At 45.1% G+C, this 25,439-nt stretch overlaps 1 protein-coding gene across 1 annotated transcript in view; it reads right to left on the bottom strand.

Moving 5' to 3' along the window:
• The window catches only part of kndc1 (kinase non-catalytic C-lobe domain containing 1), a 207,437-nt gene that overhangs the window by 67,785 nt on the left and 114,213 nt on the right, over nucleotides 1–25,439 (bottom strand). Inside the window, exons 15-20 of the mRNA XM_078222911.1 lie at nucleotides 23,939–24,089; nucleotides 10,414–10,649; nucleotides 6,613–6,714; nucleotides 4,291–4,404; nucleotides 2,977–3,066; nucleotides 2,066–2,511 (exon numbers count right to left, since the gene is read on the bottom strand). Of these exons, the coding sequence (XP_078079037.1) occupies nucleotides 2,066–2,511; nucleotides 2,977–3,066; nucleotides 4,291–4,404; nucleotides 6,613–6,714; nucleotides 10,414–10,649; nucleotides 23,939–24,089 (1,139 nt within the window). The remainder of the gene's footprint in view (nucleotides 1–2,065; nucleotides 2,512–2,976; nucleotides 3,067–4,290; nucleotides 4,405–6,612; nucleotides 6,715–10,413; nucleotides 10,650–23,938; nucleotides 24,090–25,439) is intronic.

Here is a 25,439-nt window from a genome sequence, read left to right as displayed (position 1 = left end):
CTATGATTCTATGATTTAGCAGCCTCACTCACAGACTTTGGAAAGAGTGTGGAGTTTGTTTCAGAGCACATCACTTAGTCTTACATCACTTCCTTATGGGTGTGAGGCTCAGACAACTTAACAGCCTCACATAAAGCAACTAGAAATATTCCTTCCCCGCTGTCTGAGATCTACTTACAACATCAGATAGCAGGACAATATCCCCAACACTGAGGTCTTTGCAAAGTGCTGCATACCTGGCATTGAGAGGATGCTCATCAGAGCCCAATTTCATTGGGTCACTCATGTGGTTCACGTGGTGGATTCAACATACTGAAGTCTACAGCCAGCTAGGCACAGATGTCCCAAACTTGGATATAAAGACAATTTGAAAGCCAACCTCAGAACTTGCAAGCCGGACACATGGGATAAAAAAAAACTACCCTTGGACAGACCCAGATGGAGAGCCATGGAATCCCTAATGTGTAGAAGGAGACCATTCAGCCCATCGAGTCTGCATTGACTCTCTGAAAGAGCATCTTACCCAGCCCACCCTCTGCCCCACCCCACAACCCTGCACATTTACCATGGCCAATCCACCTATATATCTTAGGGCTGTGAGAGGAAATCAGAGCACCCAGAGGAAACCCATGCCGACATGGGAAGAACGTGCAGACTCTGCACAGACAGTGACCCAAGCCGGGAATCGAACCCTGGTCCCTGGCACTGTGAGGTAGCAGTGCTAACCACTGTACCACTGTGCCACCCAAGTCTCTGTCATCGAGCAATTTGACATCTGAGGAGAACAGAGTCAAGTACCCCAAGGACAGGCGAGCACAGCTCAGAGCCAATGCCTCCATGCATCCCTCCATCACTGACTTCATACCCATTATCTGCAGTTGGTTATGCAAATCGAGACTTGCCTCAAGGTTACACTTGTGATGACAGACCTGGGGTGCAAACCAGGCTTTTTTTCCTGAACAATCATCCATCAAAACAAGAATCCATCAACAACACGTAATGTATTGCTAAATTTGTTTTTGAAAGAAAGATAAGTGTTCCTTTTTGCATGAATTTTGTAAACATTAATGAACAACATTCCCATAGCATTCACTGGCTTCTGAGATAAAGATTATCACAGATAAGATGTGCTACAAAGTCAGTAGCTCTCAGAAAACAACATTTGAAAAAAATACTTTATTTTAAATGTAATGGTATTATTTTCCTCTGCCAATGTCAGTATTTTGAGGTCTCAAAGCATTGTTTGATTTGCAATGCAATGTTCATTGTGTAGTACTCAGTAATGGTGCCTTTTAAAGAATCCTTTGTTCTGAAAATGAGCAAGTGCACAATGTCCTTAAGAATTGAAGTGTTAATTAGGTTTTAACTATCATGTTTGCAGTGTGCAGGAGACAGGACCAGGAAAATTAGAACTGAATTACTTTGGTAATTGTTAGCGTTAGATTTGATATATTTTTCTAAATTGTTTATAAAAAATAATTTCTTGCAAGATGATAAATTAGAAGCTAATAATTGGATGAATCTAAATGATCTAATCTAAAATCTAATGAATCTAAGATTTTGTTATGCCTATGGATGCTGGTCCTCTTTACATAAGGAAAATATCCAGAGATATGACCCACAGTTTCGTTTACAGTATTACATCTCCTGCACAGGGTATTGCCGGTGGATCTTCCAATTGATAGAAATGTTCTCATTGGATATGTGTTGCTGCGAAGTAAAAGGGTATTGATCAAATCTGACTTCTTAAAACAATTGATACGCAGCCAATGATTTGACACAAGGTCACCAAAGAAGTAAGAGATGCCGACCCCTCGATAATTTAGATAATAAAGTAACATCCAAAAACAGCACTTACAATAGGTATACAAAATGCCAGCTGAATCAAAATGCATATTTACAACATGTTTTACTCACAGTAAATTCAGAGGAAGTGCGATACACAAGCATGTACTGCTTTTGAATGTCTTCCTTTAAACAAAATCCACAATTCAATCGGGGAATGTGGTCCATTTAAAATTCATTTTGAAGTTCATTGAAGCACAGTGACTAATAGAGCACTTACCAACAATTTGGTTTCCATCTTGCCTTCTTCACTGAAGTTATGTTGACCCAATTGCTTTACAAAGGCCTTCACTTGCTGGTTAAAATATTCAATTCCAAAGAAGGCACTGCTCCAACCAGGATTGCGTCTCCTTTTCCCCATGCTTGACTCTGTCTGCTGCAGAGGTTCAGAAACTTGGGATTCCGACACTTCTGTTGTCTGGCCAATGCTTTCTTTCCACTCGTCATTGTTGTGGCTCAGTTTTAAATCATGATGCAGGTTACATCCTTCTCCAGCAAAATTACACTTATCTTCCATCTGATGGAAATGTTTTGTCACTTTTTCCTCGTCATCACAGTTTCCGGATTTAGGCTTCTTAAGGTCAATTTCATCAGGTACCACATGGCAGGTATCTTGCCCAAGGAGCACTTCAACATTGCTGAGTAGCTGGTCTTCCTTACACTTAGCTGCATAATACATAATAAGGCAATTTACATTAATAGGCTACACAGTTCAGCCAACTCCTGTATAAACTAATGTTAAGACTGTACTTCACAGTGACTCGTGTGCTCTGTGCAAGACAGAGTATTTCAAGTTTGATTCAAATGTCAGTTACCAGGACAACCAGCACCAGCTGAGATATGCGTCATATCTCTCTCAGCATTGGTCCCAGTTTATCTATTATATAGCCTAGCTTTCGATACTGCATAGATTCAATTAATCATGGCCCAACTCTCCCCATGTCCAGAGCAATGAAATCTGGGCTGAAGTCTGTGTTGTTCATTGGGACCCTGTGGAAGTCCTGGCGCGCACATGTGCACTGTAATTACCCGCGCAGTTTAAACTTCTGATCGGTTGATTTGTGATGCCCAGGACCCTCAAAGGATGTCAGAAACTTGAGCCCCATACGTGGGACTCATCTAGATACTTACCCAGGAAGTATTCTGCTGGTTTAATACCTAGTCTAAAAAAGCCAGTGGCTGGAATTTTCTGGCTGGTCTTGCCGGCGGGATCTTCGGATCCTGCCGATGACGAACCCCTGCCACAGAGTTCCTGGCAGTGGAGGGTGCATAGAATGGGAAACACCTCCCACCACAGGCCAACGGTGGGGCACCTCCATCGCTGTGAAACAAGTCACGCGGGTACGGGGAAAAGAAGATGCAACCCTGGTTGGAGCAGTGCCTTCTTTGGAATTGAGTATAATACATAATAAGGCAATTTGCACTAATAGGCTACACAGTTCATCTAGCCAACTCCTGTATAAATTAATGTTAAGACTGTACTTCAGTGACTCATGTGCTCTGTGCGAGACAATTGAAAATCCTGCTTAGTGTAACAAAACTCAGCACCACAACACCCCCCCTCCTGACCTGGCTACACCCACGATCCGGCTAATCACCCAACCAAACTACACCACCCAACCCTGACTGCCCACCTGAGCCAGTCTACCTGACCCTGACTGCCCACCTGATCCTGACAGCCCACCCGAGCCTGACTTTCTACCCAATCTTGCCTGTCTACCTGACCTTGAGTGCCCACTCATTCATTCACCCACCCACTCTTAACTTGGAGAGATTCACTGGCCCATTTCTGCTTCAGATGGGTCCAGAGTCCCAGTTGAATTAGTATGAAGAGAAGAAGGGCACGTTGTCGATTGGCAGAGCTCAGGGAAGACCATTACCCTGAGAATCAATGGGCTTCAGAATATTCAGATGCTGCTGAGGAGGGACCAAATCCACGGTAATGTTTGGCATGACTAAGACACAGCTCATACAAGGAGATGGGTGAAAGACTGTCACAGGTCCCTTCACTTCTCTAGGGATGTGGTAGCTCCCATTTGCCACATTCTCCATGAGGAATGCTTGTTGCACATTGGAGGACATCCAATGCCGATTGTGAGTTATGTTCACATTGTCCTCACAAAGAGTGGCTCGGCAGGACCATCATTTGATTATTTACAAACACTCATGACCCTGCATTTGTCAGAAGCCTGCAAATTCTACACCCTGCAAAGTCTACACCCTGCGAAGTCTACACCCTGCGAAGTCTACACCCCTGCAAAGTCTACACCCCTGCAAAGTCTACACCCTGCAAAGTCTACACCCTGCAAAGTCCAACCCTGCATTGCCTTGGCATTCAGGAGAGACGTGGCCCAGTCAGTTTTGACACAGCAGTCAATGACAACTTACTCTCTTGATAGATTCTGCTGAGCAATTGTGAGATGTGGCAAAATGTCACTTTCATACCATTACAATCCTTGACATTGTCCACTTCACAAAGGCCAATCCTTTCAATGAACCCTAATTCAATCGCCGAGACTTTCCGGCCCTGCTGGGCGGGTTTTCCTGCGGCAGGTTTTCCTGTGGCAGATGTGGCGAGCCACTTAAATCCCCATTGATTTTGGCAGGACTGGAAGATCCTGCCAGCGGGAGGGGCTGGAAAATCCCACCCAATCATGCAACAAATTCTGTATCAAGTTGCGTACTGTGATTTTATAGAAGGATCCCATAAAGCACAGCTAGGCAGCTGTTCAGGAACATAGTAAAATCCTCACATGCAAGTAGACGGGTTCACAAGAATGAGCACAGACTTCTGATATTACATGCTCATTCCCCTTTTGCAGACACCTCCAATGTCACTGAGCAGAACCAACTCCCGTTGTTCAGCATCATACATGGGGAGAGTTGAAACTAAGAAATGAATAACGTTCAGCCATACATGTGGAGACAAAAACACGCTGCGTGGGGCATGAAAGCCTACAGTGCTTGACGATGAATTCTACTTGCAAACATTCGCTGTCATAAAACAAACGCAGTTGCAAAGTACATTTGGGAGAAAACATCCTAACGTTCATTGCAACAAGTGATAGCCACAAACTCCAGACTTCAGTGCGGCAGCATCAAGATAATCACTCACCCTGCAGAGCAATTCGTCTGAGGCCAGGTAATGTTTGCCTGAGATTCAAAGGTCACATGTATATTATCCAGCCATTATTCTCACATATGAAGTGATTTTGTTAATGCTACAGGTGTGGAAATGACAGCGAATCATTTGATAGGATTGAGTGAGACTTAATGAAACTGGAGATACAGATGGGAGTTCATTGGGTATGTTTTTGACCCTTGAATGTACACAGCACTTTGTATTCCTTCGATTAGCCATTGAATAACTGAAACATGGAGAGGGATAAGTATGAAATATATTTACAATGTTGAAGAGTATATACAGTGAATGGACATTTGTGCCATCATTGTGTACTCGTAACATTTTAATTTTTCTAACCTGACTGCTACTTCCATGAGTAACACTGACAACTGCAGTAGAAGTGGAGGCAACCTGCTCACTGCCATGCTCTGTTCACTTGAGATGACGTAGGTGGGCATCCTCTGGAAGCCCAAGGCTTGGATGACCCTGACCGAAGAGTTTCCTGCCCTAGGACAGGTACAATCTCTTCAGCCTGACCTGCTGCAGTTGATGGGAGCATTGGCAGAGGGCATTTGGAGTGGCAGGACACTCTTGGAATGTCTTGGGAGGATGCTTTTGGGATGTTTTCCTAGTGCTCCACCTCTCTACGGCTCAATGGCCCTTCCCTAACTCCTTCAGCATAAGGGACATCCAGAGGGATATCAAGATGCCCCATCCCCCTCTCACCTAGTCCCTGCAGAAAGGGACCCATGGCTTGAGTGATGGTGAACACAGTAAGAAGTCTCACAACACCAGGTTAAAGTCCAACAGGTTTATTTGGTAGCAAAAGCCACTAGCTTTCAGAGCGCTGCTCCTTCATCAGGTAAGTGGGAGTTCTGTTCACAAACAGGGCATATAAAGACACAAACTCAATTTACAAAATAATGGTTGGAATGCGCATCTTTACAGGTAATCAAGTCTTAAAGGTACAATGTGAGTGGAGAGAGGCTTAAGCACAGGTTAAAGAGATGTGTATTGTTTCCAGCCAGGACAGTTAGTGAGATTTTGCAAGCCCAGGCAAGTCGTAGGGGTTACAGATCATGTGACATGAACCCAAGATCCCGGTTGAGGCCGTCCTCATGTGTCCGCACCCTGTTTGTGAACAGAACTCCCACTTACCTGACGAAGGAGCAGCGCTCCGAAAGCTAGTGGCTTTTGCTACCAAATAAACCTGTTGGACTTTAACCTGGTGTTGTGAGACTTCTTACCAAAAGAAAAGTGGCAGAGCACGAAGCAAAAGGGACATATCCTCTCTCTGTCCGACCGCAAAAACCTAGCTTACTCTAGAACCAAGTTGCACCAAAGTGTGTGTATCTGCACTGCTGCAGCATGTAGGTGAACACAATGATACATCTTCATCAAATGGGTGTTCTGCATCCTCAGCTGAGGTGGTCTGGGGCTAAGGTCCTTGCTGGAGGTCTTTCTCTGCCTTTTCATGCTGGCGGCTGGAGTAGAGAAAAGGGCTCCTAAGTTATATTCATTGTCCCCATGTGGCCGATGTATACTGGGCGGACCCTCACTGGCTTGTTGGAGGAGGTCAATCTCACCTTTCACACAAGGACAATCCCTATCCAATGTAGAAAGCACTGCGACCTGTTCCTCACGTGTGGGGGAGAGTGTCCTCAACTCTGGGGTCTCCACTCTGGTCTTGGCTCTCTCCCTTTTGTTGTGGGAGATCCTATCCTGCATAAAAACTGATGGATTAACTGTGAACACAACGGATGAAAGAGGATTTCAGAGGCATGCCTGATGCATGTGCTAAGCCCTCCCCATTCAGGGATTAAGACTCTATGCAGGCACTTGAGATGGTGAGTCCAAAGTGTCTAATAGACATGTAGTGCTGATGTTCTATCTGCTGATCGGGTGTGACATCCGTGTAAACTCAAGCCCTTACACCTCCTGATGCCCTTAGGAGCGTGAGAGTTTGGAGCGAGTAGAAGGTTCACTTACCTAGTGCAGCGCATCAGGTCATTCATCCTTTACCCAAGGGCACTGACTTCCCCAGTGACCTCCTCCCAGGCTGGAGTGGTCAGGTGAAAGTACCTCTTGCTCCCATCCTAAGGAAATAAGACCTCCCGCATTTCTTGGATGGCCTGGAGGACAATCACAGTAAGAAGTTTAACAACACCAGGTTAAAGTCCAACAGGTTTATTTGGTAGCAAATGCCACTAGCTTTCGGAGCGCTGCCCCTTCGTCAGGTGGAGTGGAGATCTGCTCTCAAACAGGGCATACAGAGACACAAAATCAATTTACAGAATAATGATTGGAATGCAGTCTTTACAGATAATCAAGTCTTAAAGGTACAAACAATGTGAGTGGAGAGAGCATTAAGCACAGGTTAAAGAGATGTGTATTGTCTCCAGACAGGACAGCCAGTGAAATTCTGCAAGTCCAGGCAAGCTGTGGGGGTTACAGATAGTATGACATGAACCCAACATCCCGGTTGAGGCCATCCTCATGTGTGCGGAATTTGGCTATCAATTTCTGCTCAGCGCCTCTGCGCTGTCGTGTGTCGTGAAGGCCGCCTTGGAGAACGCTTACGCAAAGATCAGAGGCCGAATGCCCGTGACCGCTGAAGTGCTCCCTAACAGGAAGAGAACAGTCTTGCCTGGCCAATACACATCTCTTTAACCTGTGCTTAATGCTCTCTCCACTCACATTGTTTGTACCTTTGAGACTTGATTAGCTGTAAAGAATGCATTCCAATCATTATTCTGTAAATTGATTTTGTGTCTCTGTATGCCCTGTTTGAGAGCAGATCTCCACTCCACCTGACGAAGGGGCAGCGCTCCAAAAGCTAGTGGCGTTTGCTACCAAATAAACCTGTTAGACTTTAACTGGTGTTGTTAAACTTCTTACTGTGTTTACCCCAGTCCAACGCCGGCATCTCCCCATCTGGAGGACAATCCCCAGGGAGGCCTTGCTGAACCTTGAAATGGAAGGTTTGGTTCTTTTTGATACCAGTGGCAACCTAAATGACACAACACATCTGGCCTGCATTGAGTGAATGTCTGTCCAGGTGTGTTTAAATATGGTGCCAGGACCTTTGACCCAATGAGGTAACAACTCAGCAGATGCATCCCTGCCACAAGAATCGACAGGCTTCTTGCTGATGCATAATTAATGAGCTGAAAAGCAACAGATTGGACTGATAAATCTGCCCTGTTGCCCAACGGGAATCATGCCGACTTTTCCACTTCCATTGTCCCAGAATGGAAAATTCTGCCCCTTAGTTCTTTTCTAACATTTAATTTCTGGTCCCCCATTTAAACTGGCTTCATTGAAGTTGCCACCCAGGTTATAGTGAAGCAGGCCTCTGAGTTCTGATGCAGCCAATCTCCAAATCTTTCCACATGGATTCAATTACAACAGCAACTGAGCTGCCTAAATTATATGAAAGGCTCCGGTTAGGAGCACATCCTTGAGGCAAGCACCTGACTTTAACTCCATTTCTACAGCCTTAACAGCCAATCACGTTATCCAGGCTATGTTTCCAAATGTGACACTGTCAGTTACTAGCCCAGATGGGCTGACCAGAACCCTTAATGACAGTCTTCTGTAGTATTTGTAAATAATCCATCTCATCAAAAGTGACTCACTCATGCACATGCCTGCAAATATATATTTCACCCATTGGAAAACCAAAGGCACAGATAATAGAGCATACATTTGAAACTTAGCACAAATTTGGCAAAGTATGAATTGTATAAAGGTTAGTATCATAGAACCATTCAGCATTGAAGGAGGTCATAGTGCTGACAGTAAAAGAGCTATTCAATTAGTTCCGTTCTCTGCTCTTTTCCCATCGCCTTAACAAATTTTTCCTTTCTATTTCTATGCAATTTCCTTTATAGAGTTACAATTGAGACAGCTTCCACCACCCTTTCATTGTGGAGAGGAAAATCATGCAAACTGTTTATCTACTAGCTCACCCCCTTCAGCTCATCTCCTGACTTACCAAAGTTGAAATCTGCCACCACTGAGTGTTTCTCCCGGCAAGATCTTTGAAAATAATGTGGTGGATCTGGACAACTGCATAGACAAAAGATTCTTCTGACATGGGTGCTCTGTATGTGTTCACTATTGTTCATAAAGTTTCAAAGTATTTAAGGTGCAATAATCTTAATAAGATGCGGCATCGTGTACTAAGGTGCATGCAGCATGGTGGCACAGTGGTTAGCGCCAGGGACACGGGTTCAATTCTGGCCTTCGGTCACTGATGAGTTTGCACACGGGCATTCACGGGCATTCAGCCTTGGATCTTCAGGTAAGCGTTCTCCAAGACGGCCTTCACGACACACGACAGCGCAGAGTTGCTGAGCAGAAACTGATAGCCAAGTTCCGCACACATGAGGACGGCCTAAACCAGGATGTTGGATTTATGTCAGATTATCAGTAACCCCCACAGCTTGCCTCCTGGGCTTGCAGAATCTCACTAGCTGTTCTGTCTGGAGACAATACACATCTCTTTAACCTGTGTTTAATGCTCCCTCCACCCACATTGTCTGTACCTTTAAGACCTGGCTGGCTTTAGGGATTCGCATTCTAATCAGTATTCTGCAACTTGATTTTGTGTCTGTGCCCTGTTTGAGAGCACATTTCCACTCCATCTGACGAAGGAGCAGCGCTCCGAAAGCTTACAGTATTTGCTACCAAATAAACCTGTTGGACTTTAACCTGGTGTTGTGAGACTTCTTACTGTCCTCACCCTACCCAAGAGAGTGGAAAGCAATGGCAAATCACCACTGACAAAAAACATATGAACTAGGAGCAGGAATAGGCCATTCAGCCCCTTGGTTTTGCGCCACCATTCAATAAGATCATGGCTGATCTGATTGTAGCCTTAACTTCACATTCCACCCTACCCCACCCCCAATCCCAATAACCTCTGACTCCATTGTTAGTCTAGAGTCTGGCTACATCTGCCGTAAACATATATATTCACCCTGCCTGCCTCCAGGCCTCTCTGGGAAAGAAAGTTCCAATGATGCACCATCCTTTGAAAAAAACATTCTTCAATGGAGGACTCCTTATTTTTAAATGTGTCCCCTGGCTCTAGATGAACCTCAGGATGAATCATCAACCAAGGAACTGTCTTTGCAAAGAGCACACATGGATGAATGAATGAACTTATGTCTACAGGGGAAAAAGCATCTTGATTTCAGTTATTATTTAAGCAATGAATTATTTCTCAGCAACTGGAACTTAAATGAACATTCTCTGCAGGTGCACCAAAGTGCAGCTGTTTTTACTTGACATCGTATGAACTGTGTGCATAAGAGTGGGGAAAACAGATGCTATTGATCATTTTTCTGAAACATCTATTATTTCAAATTACTTTTGCAAAAGACAAAGCCATTGACCCTGATCAATTTTAAATCTGTGAATTGGATGTTGCAGAATACCTGAACACAGATTGTCAGAAAGATAGTTCACATTCAAAACCATGCATTCCGATGATGCTGATGATGATAATTGAGGTTTTGTGGAGATTTCTCCGGCTTCTAGATCAACTGCTTTCTCCCAGGTATCGTCATTACTTCTTTCTTTCCCATGCACAGGAACTGTTTTCTTTTTCTTCATGGTGTTTTGTAGCATGGGGTTAAGATAATCTGAGTTTGGCCTTGTTGCGGTCTTCGACCTGAAATATAAATAACAGACAGCTTGATAGCAGTCCAAATTTGCAAATAAAAATTAGGCTGGAAATAGTAAAGATGTCAATTCTGTTTATACCCCAGTATTTCAATTTCACAACTCTTGCAACCTTTGGGTTTAAATGCCAAAGTAATATATGAATATATTATATAAATGCATATATGAATATCTTTAAATAAACAATACTTTGAATTTACAAGGTGCATATAACAGAGTGAAATGTCTCTGCAATGACTCAGGAAGCCTGACTGGAAAGGAACACGGTTTATTTACAGAATTCAAACTAAAACCACTACCACGGTGTACACATACTAGTCCCTGCCATTCTTTTTGGCAAAACAAGTAAGCTAAATCAAATAAGCTGAGGTGGGACTGCAGTTCAGCAGACCCAGTCCAGCTGGACAGGCCACTCATTGCCTGTTACCAGGGGAACTCAATCAATAAGAGCCCCCCCCCCCCCCACACACCCCCCCAGGGGGATCAATCAGTGATTCCCCATGGATGTCATGGGAGTTATCACACCCTTCCCACCTCACTCCATCCCCCCTCCCCCACCCCCTGGGTCCGAAGGTTCTGCCTCGCTCCCATGATGATGGAGTCTTCTCCGTCTCTTTGCCTGTGGCCTCATCTCCATTGTGTGTAGGGTCTGCTCGGGGGATGTGTAACAGATAGGTGAACGTCTCTTCTGCGAAGAGTGTTGAAGAGCCACTACAGGAGGATTGTCCTTGGTGATGAGCTCTGATTGGGTATCCGCCATCTCTGTCTCCATGTCCGAGCCAGAATCTTCATCATCCAGATGACGGCTCTTGAGTGGTAGAGGGAGGAGTTTCCTGTCCACAGGCCAGTGTGTAGGACACCAACGGTGGCACATCAGTAGAAGCAGTTGCCTCTGGAGGTGATGTTCACTGTGACAGAGGTGATCCATGTGCTTCTTTAAAGTTTTCTTCCTTTTTACCTTATGAGACAGCGGGATCCTGTTTTCTCAAGAATAACTCTGGAAACCATTGCCAAAGTTCTTCACGTGGACCGTATCTCCCGGTTTGAAGTCTCTATTCAGTCTCTGACCATCGTGGCCCCTTTTCTGGGTTTCCTGTTTTAACTTGAGGCTGCTGGTCAAATTTGGGAACATCAGGTTAAGCCTAGTCCGAAGGCGTCAGTCCATTAATAGCTCTGCCAGGGCCATTCCATTGTCACATGCTACAGAGTCCTATACTTAAAAGGGAAATGTGTGAGTTTGGTTTCTAAAGAGCCTGTGGTTTGTTTCTTCATGTCGATTTTGAATGTCTGGACCGCCCACTCAGCCAGGCCATTTGAGGAAGGGTCGTAGGGTGCCATGTGGATGTGTCTCTCTTTATTCATACCCATGCAGGGCTGAAACTGCTCGCTGGTAGACAGACTCCCATTGTCTGTCAGGGGAATCTCGGGTATACCATTTGTAGGAATACTTTTTAAAGCAACAGTTTTGATGAAGTATATTATTTGGAGTGTCTAAAAGGAGGAAAGGTTTATGTTACTTCAGTGTTATTCCTATGCTTGCACTGGGTAGCACAGTGGCACAGTGGTTAGCACTGCTGCCTCACAGTGCCAGGGATCCGGGTTCAATTCTGGCCTCAGGTGACTGTCTGTACATAGTCTGCACGTTCTCCCCGTATCTGCATGGGTTTCCTCTAGGTGCTCTGGTTTCCTCCCACAGTCCAAAGATGTGCAGGTTAGGTTGATTGGCCAAGCTAAATTGCCCGTCAATGTCGGGGGATTAGCAGGGTAAATACATAGAGTTGTGCGGTTAGGGCCTGGGGTGGGATTGTTGACAGTGCAGGCTCAATGGACCGAATGGCCTCCTTCTGCACTGTAGGGATTCTATTCTATGATTGTAATTATTTATGGTTCATTTTCCCTGGCTGCATTCGTATCCCTTTCAAACCAGTCATTAAGATGCATTACTCTGGGAGTTGTCCTACTCAGTCTGATTTCAACTGCACAGGATAATAGTTTCTTCACCTCCTTTAACTTTCTGCACACTACTGTTTCTGAATAAGATAAGAAATGTCAAGAGCTTACGCTCACATTTATATTGATGTTCTTTAAAACAGGACATGTCAATAAGAGTCTGTAAGAAAATGACAATAAAAAAACAATGGGATGAGATTTATCTTTGGTAAGTGCAAAATGTGTGTTTGTGAATTTGGAGCCAGTTCTAGACTGAATCTGATTTTCTGGCACAGTGCTACAACAGACTGTTGATTCATTATCATCTGTCTTGTCTTTTCCTTTGTCACCCTCTCATATACAGTATATTTTCCATGGACAGACGCTGAGGGAGTTGGGTGGAAAGGAGTCAGGTGAGGAGGTGGTGAAGGATAAAGGACCTGGTTAGAAATGGCCACGTCAATGCTCAGTACTATAGGAGTAAAGAGACCACACGTTCAAGTGGCCATGAATATTGGTCGGAGCGTTTATGTGGAAGGAGAGACATTAGGAGGTAAGGAGCACAGTGAAATCACACAGAGGAGTGGGAAAGGGCAGCTGAGTTGGAGATTGAATTCAGTAGAGGTAGAAATCATTCACAGAGGCGCTTCAGGTTAGAATGGAGAAGGGATATCTCAGGGTGAGGCTGCGGGAATTATCAGGAGAGAAGATGCGTAGAGCAAAGTGAAGTGCTCAATGGAGGAGAAAGTATCACAAGAGTAGGGGTAGAGACCAAGGTATGACCTAGTGATAGGATGCACCCCACCATTGCAGTGGTTTGGAGGGGGCAAATAGTGAAACGTATACTAGGCGGGAAGGCTATGGTAAGGAGCAAGATGCTGGCACGGATTGGTGTTATGATGGCCCCGGGGGATTGTCTATAGATTTCCCCATGGACTTGGAAAGTACGAGCTCCCCTATTAAGCGAGTGGAGGCTCGCCCAATAGGGAAGGAGCAGTGGGGGAGGGGTGGTGGTTTAAAACAAGTTGGCTCTACTATGGCTGGCAGTCAAAGGACTCTGGGGCTGACCTGTACACTGTAACCACAGAAGCGGTACTTTATGCACATTGTAAATAAGGGGTGTTGGTGATGGAAGACTGGCCTTGGTGAGATTATTATGATTGGATACGTTTCATCAAATTCAGGAGTTCAATAAAATCATCATCAAGAAGACTATGGATGGCGATAGCCTTGTTCATGAATCAACAGATCATCTGAGGGAAATGTGCAGGAGAGGGTGAGTGATTCACTGGCAGAGTACACTGGAGAAGTGATAGATGGCTAACTGTGATGGAGAGGGGTAGGTGCTGGGGTAGGTGTGGTAGATAGAAAGGTTTTTGAGAAAGGAGGATGACAGAGCATGAACTCTCTCTTCCACTTTCACCTCATTTCCATTTATTTTATTTCATTTAATTTTATCTTATTTATTTATTTTTGTTTTAGTTTCATTTCTTCAATTGTTTCATTTTTCCACTTTTAAAAAATCTTGTTTTCCATCTTTTCCCTCACACCACGGTCTCCTCCCCTCAGTCGACTAGGGCCATCTGTTACATGTCTCAGGTTGTCCTCTGATAATCTGCTTACTTTTGCTCTGCCATTTACACATTCTGATCTCTTAATGGCTGCTATCATCACAGTTCTTAGTCATGATCGCCACTTTGTCTTTCCTTTGTCTTTTTGTCCATGACATCTCCCTTTGTCTTTTTGTCTATGACATCTCGAAACGTTGGCTCGATTCACGATCCACAGATGCTGTCAGACCTGCCGAGACTTTCCAGTATTTTCTGTTTTTGTTCCAACATTCTATTGGCTGTGTTGATTATTGCTTGATAATGGTTGGATAATTACAGCATCAACACTCCTAAATCTCTTTCAACATCATCCTTCGCTACGTCAATATCATTCTCAGAGTAATGTGAACAGGAATAGGCCATTCTGCCCCTGTAGCCTATTCCACCATGCAATGGGATCATAAGAACATAAGAACATAAGAAATAGGAGCAGGAGTAGGCCATCTAGCCCCTCGAGCCTGCCCCGCCATTCAATAAGATCATGGCTGATCTGACGTGGATCAGTACCACTTACCCGCCTGATCCCCATAACCCTTAATTCCCTTACCGATCAGGAATCCATCCATCCGCGCTTTAAACATATTCAGCGAGGTAGCCTCCACCACCTCAGTGGGCAGAGAATTCCAGAGATTCACCACCCTCTGGGAGAAGAAGTTCCTCCTCAACTCTGTCTTAAACCGACCCCCCTTTATTTTGAGGCTGTGTCCTCTAGTTTTAACTTCCTTACTAAGTGGAAAGAATCTCTCCGCCTCCACCCTATCCAGCCCCCGCATTATCTTACAAGTCTCCATAAGATCCCCCCTCATCCTTCTAAACTCCAACGAGTACAAACCCAATCTCCTCAGCCTCTCCTCATAATCCAAACCCCTCATCTCCGGTATCAACCTGGTGAACCTTCTCTGCACTCCCTCCAATGCCAATATATCCTTCCTCATATAAGGGGATCGTGATTGATCTATAGCCTGTGTCACTAACGTGTTCCTTCAGTTATGCAGTACTTACATTTAACTTCCTAAGTTGAATCCATCATTGCTCTGGCTAATATTTGTGCTCATCAAAAACATTTTCCCAAACTAATGTCACCCTCAATAGCATCAAAATTTATACATAGGTCGTAGCTTTGAATCATCTTTACCAATGTGTCTATTTCAATTGATGATCAGAGACCAGAGATTTGTGATGAGTTTAAATATATAGGGCAGAATTTTCCAATTTTTTTTCTTCGAAGTACTGGACCAGGCGAGAAAAGTGGTGTGTAGCGCGTCGACTGCACAGCTGGCTTTACTTGCCATATTGTCCAGCACTCAGAAGGGGGAAAAAAAATCATGAAAAAATATTGAAGAACTCCTCCCATGCACACAAAGAACCCCAAAACACATATGGGAAACTCACACACACACGGGGACACACACACATGGGAACACACACACACGGGAACACACACACACGGGAACACACACACATGGGAACACACACACACGGGAATGCACACACACGGGAACACACACACACGGGAACACACACACACGGGAACACACACACACGGGAACACACACACCACACACATGGACAGGGAACCTCCTCCACATGGACATTGGTAACTCCCCTCCTCCATGGTGCTCCATTCCAGGGGGAAGTGCCAAGGGTTGGTGACAGAGGGCAGTGCTAGGACACTGCCGAGTCATGTCCCTCCCCCACCTAGGGGCTGTATTTACACATGCGCCATTGGCATAGTCCCCTTGCCGGGTTCACGTTGCCCTAGGATTGTTGTAAACCTTGCCAACAGGAGGTAATCCATGGGGGAGATTCTCTGGCCTCCCAGCCATGTGTTTCTCAGAGATGGGAGGCGGTGTGCCACTCACTGGCAATGGGATCTTTTGGTCTCACTACTGTCAATGGGATTTCCCAGTGATTCCACCCCATGTCACCAGGAAATCTGCAGTCGGGGGTGCACCGTCGGAGGGAATGGAAGATCCTGCCGGCGTGAAGGTCAAGAATTCTGGCCCAAATGTGGGGGGAATGATACAGTGGGTAAACTGGCTAATAAGATAATAATGTATTTAAATGAGATTACCGGCCTTCCTAGGCGGGAACTTCATTAGGTCAATGGCGATCGAGCGGAGAGGTCTTACCGGCAAGATTCTTACTTTTGGCCACTCACAGGATTCCAGAATCCCAGCCGCACGGGCGGCACGGTGGCACAGCGGTTAGTCCCCCCAGCGCTGGAGACCTGGGTTCGATTCCTGGCTTGGCTCACTGTCTGTGTGGAGCCTGCACATTCTCCCCATGTCTGTGTGTGTTTTCTCCGGGTGCTCAGGTTCCTACCCACAGTCCAAAGATGTGCGGGTTAGGTGCATTGGCCATGCTAAATTGCCCCTTAATGTCCTAGGATCCGCCGGTTAGAGGAATTAGTGGGGTAAATATGTGGGGTTACGGGGATGGGGCCTAGTTGGGATTGTTATCGGTGCAGACTCAATGGGCCGAATGGCCTCCTTCTGCACTGTAGGGATTCTATGATTTCTAGTCTGATTGGGGCTATTGCTTTGCGATGGTTTATTGTGCTTTTATATGATGTAACAGAAACTTCAAAATGTTCAACAATTGTCCGACTGCTGAAATTCCTTCAGAAAATCTAGGGAAAAGGATTGTATTTTTGGAAAATAACTATGGCTTTCATAAAGTAGAGACCATATAATTTTAAGACAACGGACTTCCCTTTGACTTCTTACAACTTGGGGAAATCTTTACACCAACATACAATAAAAATCTGACAACTGCATATAGATCTGCGGTTATAAAAAATTGTGGCCCACAATGTTAAATGTCATTGATGCTTTAAAAAATATGTATTAAACAATCTTGTTAAACTAAATTGAGAATTGATTCCTAATTAATACAAAGATGCAAAATTGATCAGTCACGTTAATCTTGCTATTAATCAAATAAATGTTTCCCTTAGAAAGCGTCACACATTGGTGTTCTTGTACATTCTCATTTACAATTTGTCTAACCCAGGTTGCCTAGGATACCCTCCTGTTATCATGGCAACTAAACTAGAAGCTGCTGCACTCCTGAATACATAACGGCGCGATGACACATTGGCACTCTTTAAAAATCCTGTTGAAAAATGTTATGTTTTGCCCATGGACTATGATCTTTAAGCTTGCTAAATTTACCCTGGAAATATTGTTTCAGATGCTTTCATCAAATTGCCTGTCTCTCTGTCATTATATTGAAACAATGTAATGACAGAGAGCACCAGCAAAGTCATATTTTCTGTTGTTAGGCTTTAGGAGCAGAAGCTGCTGTCACAGTTTTGAGTTCATCTAACCAGCCCAGTGCAGCACTGGAGACCAAGTATAACTCCAGCATGCCACCCTTGAGCCATGCTTGTGGGCAAGGTGTTATTATGCATTCCATGGGTTGGTCAGGGTTTCAGCAGTCGCAACCAGGTGAGGCTTTGAGGTGCCACTTGTGCATCGAGTGGCCACATCGGCCATGTCCATTCCGCAATCTATTGAGGATTGTCCACATGCCCCGGGGGTAGATGGAGGCCTGGTTGCTGAGATATTGGGGTGGAAACATTGGCCCAGACTTACTGACAGAGCACACCTTCCTCAAGGCAAAAATAGCGACACTATCTGAAACTTGTAAATCCCACCTTCCGAACATGGCATTTCCCATTTTCACATGGATAGGGATGGGGGAAGGGGGTTTGTTTCACGCAAGTGCATTTTCCAGAGACAGACACTTGTCGCACAGTCCGGCAGCACCTCAAGCCACAATCCATCAATGCTACCCCTGCCATCCGTCCCCCCCTCCATGCCCAACAGTGCCTGCGATGGTAACCATTGCTCTCAACTACTATGTCTCGAGATCTTTCCAGGGATTATGAAGACACCTTTATGAATATCCCAGTCAGCAGCACCCAGCTCTATTGGGGCTGTAACTAATGCCCTGTTTGCTCATGTGGGGGAATCACATTAATTTCATAGAATCATAGAATCCCTACAATGCAGAAGGAGGCCATTCGGCCCATCAAGTCTGCACCGACCACAATCCCACCCAGGCCCTATCCCCATCACCCTATGCATTTACCCTAGCTAAGGGGCAATTTAGCACGGCCAATCCACCTAACCCGCACATCTTTGGACTGTGGGAGAAACCCGGAACACCAGAGAAAACCCACGCAGACACGGAGAGAATGTACAAACTCTACACAGACCGTGGCCCAAGTCCGGAATCAAACCCGGGTTCCTGGCGCTGTGGGACAGCAGCGCTAACCACTGTGCCACCATGCCGTTTTTTAGTGTCTCAGACGCAGAGGGCCATAGCCTTTGTCTTATTAGCAGGCTTCCCTTAGGTACAGTGTGTTATGGATCATTCTTGTTTCCATAAAGGCGAATACCTTGGTCTACCAGAATTCTCCCATCTCTGCGCACCTGAATGCGAGCAAAAATCTGGGCCAATGTGTTTATTAGAAGTGGATTTCCCACCCAAGCTTTCCTCTAGGACCCATCAATATTATGGAGTTGGAGATGTTTGATTTGTGTCTGGAGGGTGTTTCACAGAGCCATGCAGTGAGCTGGGAGATCCTTGCAGGTCTCTATGGCTGGGGAGGTCCAAGTTGCTGCTGATACGAGTTATTTCTCTGCGTGCTGCTGAATTCTGTCAGATGGAAGGAGGAGCGATGATTGAGATGACTGGTAACCACTGAAATTGGGTTACTGTCAAAGTTCAGAGGTTACCCTCAGTACTGAATGAAGTTGTGTGTCGATGAGTTTGGTGAGATGACCCGAGGCCCATCCGGGTGCACAGTACTCAGCTATAGAGAAGAGCAGAGCTATGGCAGTAGTATGAAGTACAATGATTTTTGCACCCCAGCTTATGCAGGTGAGCTTTGCAAATGATTTTCACTCGTGTCTTGGACTTTTCGGGAGTTGTTTGAAGGTGGTGATGGTAGATTAGGAAGCAGTGAAGGATCATTGCAAGATAGGTAGATGTCAGATCATGCCACACTCCTTCTCACTTAGGCTAACGTTCAGGGTCCAAAAGAGAAAATGCAGGAAAATCTCAGCAGGTCTGGCAGCATCTGTAAGGAGAGAAAAGAGCTGAAAAAGCTTTGAAAAAGGGTCATCTGGACTCGAAACGGCAGCTCGTTTCTTTCCTTCCAGATGCTGCCAGACTTGCTGAGATTTTCCATAATTTTCTCTTTTGGTTTCAGATTCCATCATCCGCAGTAATTTGCTTTTATCCAGTAACATTCAGGGTGTTGTGGACCTTGCGATTTTTAAGGTGGAATGTAGAGATGATGGGCTTTGCTGGGTTTGGTTGTAGTCTCCAGTTGTAGAAATATTCAGTCATTTTTGACAGGTTAGAGTTTGGCGTAGCTTCCATAAAGATTTTGCCTGAGTTGTCAAGGCAATATTGTCGATGTAAATAAATCATCACGTGATGTGGTGGTCATGTTGTTGATATAGATGTTAATAAGTGTCGGTGTCAGAACACTGTCCTTAGGAGACCATTGCTGAGTGTTCTATGCTTATTTTGTCTCACAGATAGACCCTCATCTTCCTGTTGTTCAGAGATGCCCATGGCAGCCAGAGTAGTTTGGGTGTCAGTCGATGTTTCCACACCATGTCCTGGGCTGAGGAAAGATCTATGAAAGCAGCTCCAGTCTTTGTGATGAAAACCAGCCTCAATGTTTATGGTGATAATAAGGATTTGTTCACAGCAATGACACTGGGCCTAAAGCCAGCCTGCTCTTGGAGGGCGCATGAGTTTGGTAATGGGGTGAATGCTTAAAATAATGAACCACTCCCGGAGCTTATAGATTATGCAGAGCAGTGAAACGGTCTTGCAGCTTACTCAGCCACTGCCAGGATGCTGGGGACAGTGCCATGGGGGTGGGACCTGTGGGGGATAGGACTTTCATAGATATGGGGCATGTGGGGTTGTGAAAGAGGGGGGTCATGAAGGAGGGAGCATGAAGGGGGTCCCATTGGGAGGGCCCCAATGCCACCGATCTTCTTTGGAGGGTGGGGGGGATTGAAACATACCTTCAGTGAGGGTGGGGACAGTCACCGATATCTAGGGCAGGAGGGGAGGGTCGTGGGGAGGGGTGAGTTCAGTTTCACTTTGAGATCGGGGTGCCCTTTAAAAATGGCGTCCAATCTCTGTGAAGCGGGGCACATCTCCCTGCCACCAATTATCGGCATCTTTCCACCCGCCCTCCACATAGTCTGAGCTGGCATCCACCTCAACCACTCCTCCCACCCGCAACGACCATTGCCGGCATTCCCAGCTCCTCCGTCTACTCTCAGTCACTGCCACATCTAAATGAATTCCCCCCATGAGGCTCCCACTGGGGTCCACCCATTTTCCAACTTGGCAGTGCCAACCTGTGCCAAGGGGCATTGCCAGGCCACTATGATGACCCTCTCCCTCTGGGGAGCTACTCACCTTTACGACCCCAGGGAGTGAACTTGTTGTAAATGGTGCCAGCGTGACAGCATAGTGGCGCCCGCTGAGTGTCTGGTGAGGGGAAGAGGGGGATGTCCGGGAGAGTGTGCTCACTAATGACATGCTAATGTATTAAAAATGAGCTTTCTGCGGTCCCGCGGCATGTTTCACACCACTCCACCGCTGAGGGGCTGGTAGGATTGGAAGTCCTACCACCACAGCATTGGAACTCAGAAACTTGCCGGCGCGAATCGCACTCTCCGGATTTTAAGCACACACAGCCGTTCTACAGATGGAGCGTGCGGGCTCAAAATCGTCCCCTTAGTCGCTTTTTGGGAAAATTCTGCCCACGATCTCTGATTGACTAAATGCTGGCTTCAAGAGGTCATTTCCCAACCCCTCATAGCTCTGAAGTCATTACTGGTGCCACATTGTAAATCTTGGAAGTGGTTTTATTTCATCAAGTGATACGATTACTGTCTGTCTGTGGTGCAGTTAGGGTTAATGAAAGGAAGACTTGCATTTATATAACACCTGACCTCAGGGCCTCCCAAATTGCTTTACAGCCAATAAAGTACATTTGACATGGAGTCATTTTTGCAATGTAGGAAATGTAATGCAATAAAGACAGTAATTTTTAAAGAACTCCTTTTGAAAAGCTAAGTATTTCCAATTAGTAACAATTTCAGCTTGGAAAATGTGTGTCTTGTTACTGGCTGGTGAGCTGACTACATCAGGGCACAGTACTTTACACTATTAGACCATTTAAGTACAAATTATAATGTAACAGATTTTCCTCTGAAGTAAATTTCAATCCACCATATTTTCAGGAGATACTACAGGAACCCTGTTGCGAGGGGTAATTGCACCAGCAGTTTCAATATTAATGACCATTCAACTAACCACATGAAATGCCTTCACTGCATCATATAGTTCACGCACAAGGGCAACAGGCACCTCAGGTGAAGACAATTTCATCCAGAATAACTTAATATTAAACAAATTACTGATTTCAATTGTATGAAAAGACATTTGTTCACAAATTTAAACTGCAACTTAATTTTAAATTAAATTTAGACAGTGCTTTTAAAAAACTTTGACCTTGAGTGCATTTTGTTACAAAGAGCTAGGAAGCCAATAATTGATGGCTGGTAAAAGGAGCAGGAAAAATTATCAATGGGGATCAGCAGTAATACCAAGGCTTACCAGCAGCACAATGTGTCCTTTTAGGAGCACTTCTTTATTTTATTCATTCGTGGGACGTGGGCGTCGCTGCCTAGCCAGCATTTATTGCCTATCCTTAGTTGCCCAAGGGGCTCTGGAGTCACATGTAGGCCAGACCAGGTAAGGATGGCAGATTTCCTTCCCTAAAGGACATTGGTGAACCAGATGCGTTTTCCGAAGATCAACAATGGTTTCACCGTCGTCAGAAGATTCTTAATTCCGGATATTTTTTTTCATGAATTCAAATTTTACCATCTGCCGTGGCGGGATTCGAACCCAGGTCCCCAGAACTTAGCTGAGTTTCTGGATTAATAGTCTAGTTATAATACCACTAGGCCATCGCCTCTCCTATTCAGCAGAGATGTCACATGGCTTCCATGCTTCTCCCAGTCCATATTGTGTTAAGCTTCTCTCATTGCTTGCAACCTGCAAAAGCAGTAGCTTTAACTCCACATGTTGGGTCTCATGGTTTTGCTGAGTGCAGCCTGTGGTGATGTTCGCTACCCCGGGGTGCAGAATGGATGCCTCAAACCGAAACTACGGCCCTTAATTTCATATGCAAAGGGACAAGCAACTGCTTCAGGCATGGGCAAAACACACAGATATTTTCCAGCTTTGCCAATCTGGAAATAGACGGGTCTCTGTCTCATAACGGGTATGTGCTACCTGCCCTTCATATTGGAGGTTTAGTAAGGTGTTTAGCCCCTGAAAAATAAGGACTGCATAGCCGACTTTCTGAGCCTGTGTGTTCATGATAAATTTTGAGTGTACACCGAAATCCCCCTTCCCCTCCCCCCTACCGCACCCGACAGCTACAGTGTTTCTGGGGCCTACAGCAGGGGAGAGGGCACAACCTGCTCCTGAAGGTTCCTTCTCCTCACCCCTGGAACTTTGGAAGGGTCAGTTGTGGAGTCTGTAGCAAGATCAATTCTGTGTGCAGTTAGCAGGATCGCCCAGGGCATTTACTTTATGCAGAGATTTTCTTTTTTAAAACAAAGACAGGATTTAATGCGTAAGTGGATATTTACAATTGTACATCGTCAACTGTATAAGAATCATAGAATCCCTACAGTACAGAAAAAGGCCATTCAGCCCATCGAGTCTGTACCAACAACAATCCCACCTAGACCCTATTCCCATAACCCTCATTTACCCTGCTAATCCCCCTGACGTTCAAGGATAATTTAGCATGGCCAATCCACCTAACCTGCACATTTTTGAACTGTGGGAGGAAACAGAGGAAACCCACACTGACATGGAGAGAATGTGCAAACTCCACACAGACAGTGACCGGGGCTGGAATTGAACTTGGGTCCCTGGCACTGTGAGGCAACAGTGCCATCATGCCACCCACTACCTGCACAATCACCTGAAAATGATGTGAATGCTCAAATGGATGCCCACCAATTTCAATGGGAGTTCCTTGAGATGAGTATAATCCTTAAATTCAAAATTTTGGGATAAGATGTGGACATCTGCATACCCCCTACATAACCGTGGCTTAAAAAGGACTCCCAAAGTTGCGAGTTCCTGAGTCCTAGACTTCCGTCGGACCCAGTGTGCAATCAGTGAATCTAAGGCCTAATTTCACTTGACATGCCTAGCCAAAGGGGGCTTTGAAGTAGTGCCCATTTGCAATCCAGGCTGAGTACGATGCTGGACCTCAAATAGGAAATAACAGTTTAGACCAGCATTCTTATTCCCCAGTTTGAGTGCTTTTTCCTTCTTCCCTCAAATTATGAAGGAACGCTTTTGGGGAAGGCTGATTGTTCCTGTGGAGGAGTGAATGGGAGATACCAAACCCATCCCCATGACTACACAGCTACAGTGTTTCTGGGGCCTACAGCAGGGGAGCGGGCACAGCCTGCTCCTGTTAGGTTCCTACTCCTCACCCCAGGAACTTTGAAGGGGTCAGTTGCGGAGTCTGTAGCAGGAACAAGTCTGTGTGCAATTCGCAGGATCACATCCTTAAGGATTGCCCAGGATATTTACTTTGTGCAGAGATTTTTTCAAAACAAATGCGACAGAATTGTATGTATAAGTGGATACTTACAATGGTGAAGGAGGAGGAGGAGGATTCCCATTCGCTACCTCATAAAGCTGTTCCAGTAGTTTGTCATCCCAGTAGAGGTCATAAAACTTCTCCGATATGGCATTATTGAATGTACTGAATTTAAGACTTTTCAAGGATAAGATGTACTCACCTTATAAAAAAAAATCAGAAGTCTAAAATCAATTTCAACAATGCAGCATTATCATTTAGCTCAAAAAGATCTTAAAATTAAGGTTGCAGCTTGTAACCAGTCCAGAGTAATGTTTTGTTAGTAAGAGATTTGGATCGAAACTAACTTTGAGATTTGTCTCTAGTATTTACAAATGCACTGTATTGTTCAGATGGACATTGATGGTTCAAGTACTGTGGCGGGAATTCTCCGGCCGTTCACGCCAGAGGGATTCTCCAGTCCCGCTGGCAGCGCACCCCCGAATGCAGGTTTTCCGCCGGCGTGGGGTGAGGTCAATGGGAATTCCCATTGACAGCAGCGGGACCAGAGAATCCTGCCGCTAGTAAACAATGTGCCACCTCCCACCAGCGGGAAACACGTGACTGGGAAGCTGGACAATCTCCCCCTGTATTTTTTCTCTTGTACGAAATTACTGTCCAAAATAAGATCTTCCAACCAAGAATAGTACTGATCAAAACACAGTTTTAATTTATTTCTGAACTGGAATATTTTTCTTGACTTAAAATAAAATCCAGGAGATTAATCAAATTGTTTTGACGTAAACCAAAAATAAATTCAGCAGTGAATGAGACACACTGGAACAGAATTTCAGTCTTCACAATCTGGGCAGTCGGGAGAGTGGACGAGGGAGGGAATCCACATGCAGAAGGCAAAGTATCCAGAATTGTCCAGACAGTGAATATGATACACTCTGCCAATACATTGAGGTCAAAAGCTGGAAGCCAAAAGAAAAAACAGCCAGTGACCAAATGGTAGCACGTGCAGAGTGGATGGTGCACTTAATGGTATGAACATCTGCTCAAAAGTGCTGCAGACTTTTGGCAGTCAAAATTTAAACCTACAGCATTTGTAAAATGATATTTAAAAACATTTACTAAGTGCCACTTTGATAGACTGGCAAGTCATGCTCTGGGAAAACCCATGAGGTGTACTGGAAAGTCACTGAGGTTAAGACTGATTAATATTCTGTCCCAAGCAGCACTTCCGTTTACAGATGCACACATACCACAAAGACGTTGATTAAGTTTATGGTTAGTCACAAATTTAGATGAGGACATTTTCCTTATTAATGTCTAATTAAGATTTTTCACTTTGATCTATGATTATTTTGAATGCAGCACAGCACTGTCAATAGTGCTCACATCAGTGAGACGCCCAGGTGAGAAGCCAGGAACTCTAAGGCCTCATTCAAATGAACGATTGCCCAACGGAACACAGCAGGGCTGACCGCTGGCGGATGGGAGCAGGCAATCAGGTGGGAGGCCGATACTACTGCAGGCTCAAGAGAATAGTCACCGGAGACGGGAAATA

This window comes from Mustelus asterias, chromosome 11 (assembly GCF_964213995.1).
Source record: "Mustelus asterias chromosome 11, sMusAst1.hap1.1, whole genome shotgun sequence".
NCBI classification, from domain to species: domain Eukaryota; kingdom Metazoa; phylum Chordata; class Chondrichthyes; order Carcharhiniformes; family Triakidae; genus Mustelus; species Mustelus asterias.
This window is presented reverse-complemented; position numbering and strand designations above follow the sequence as displayed.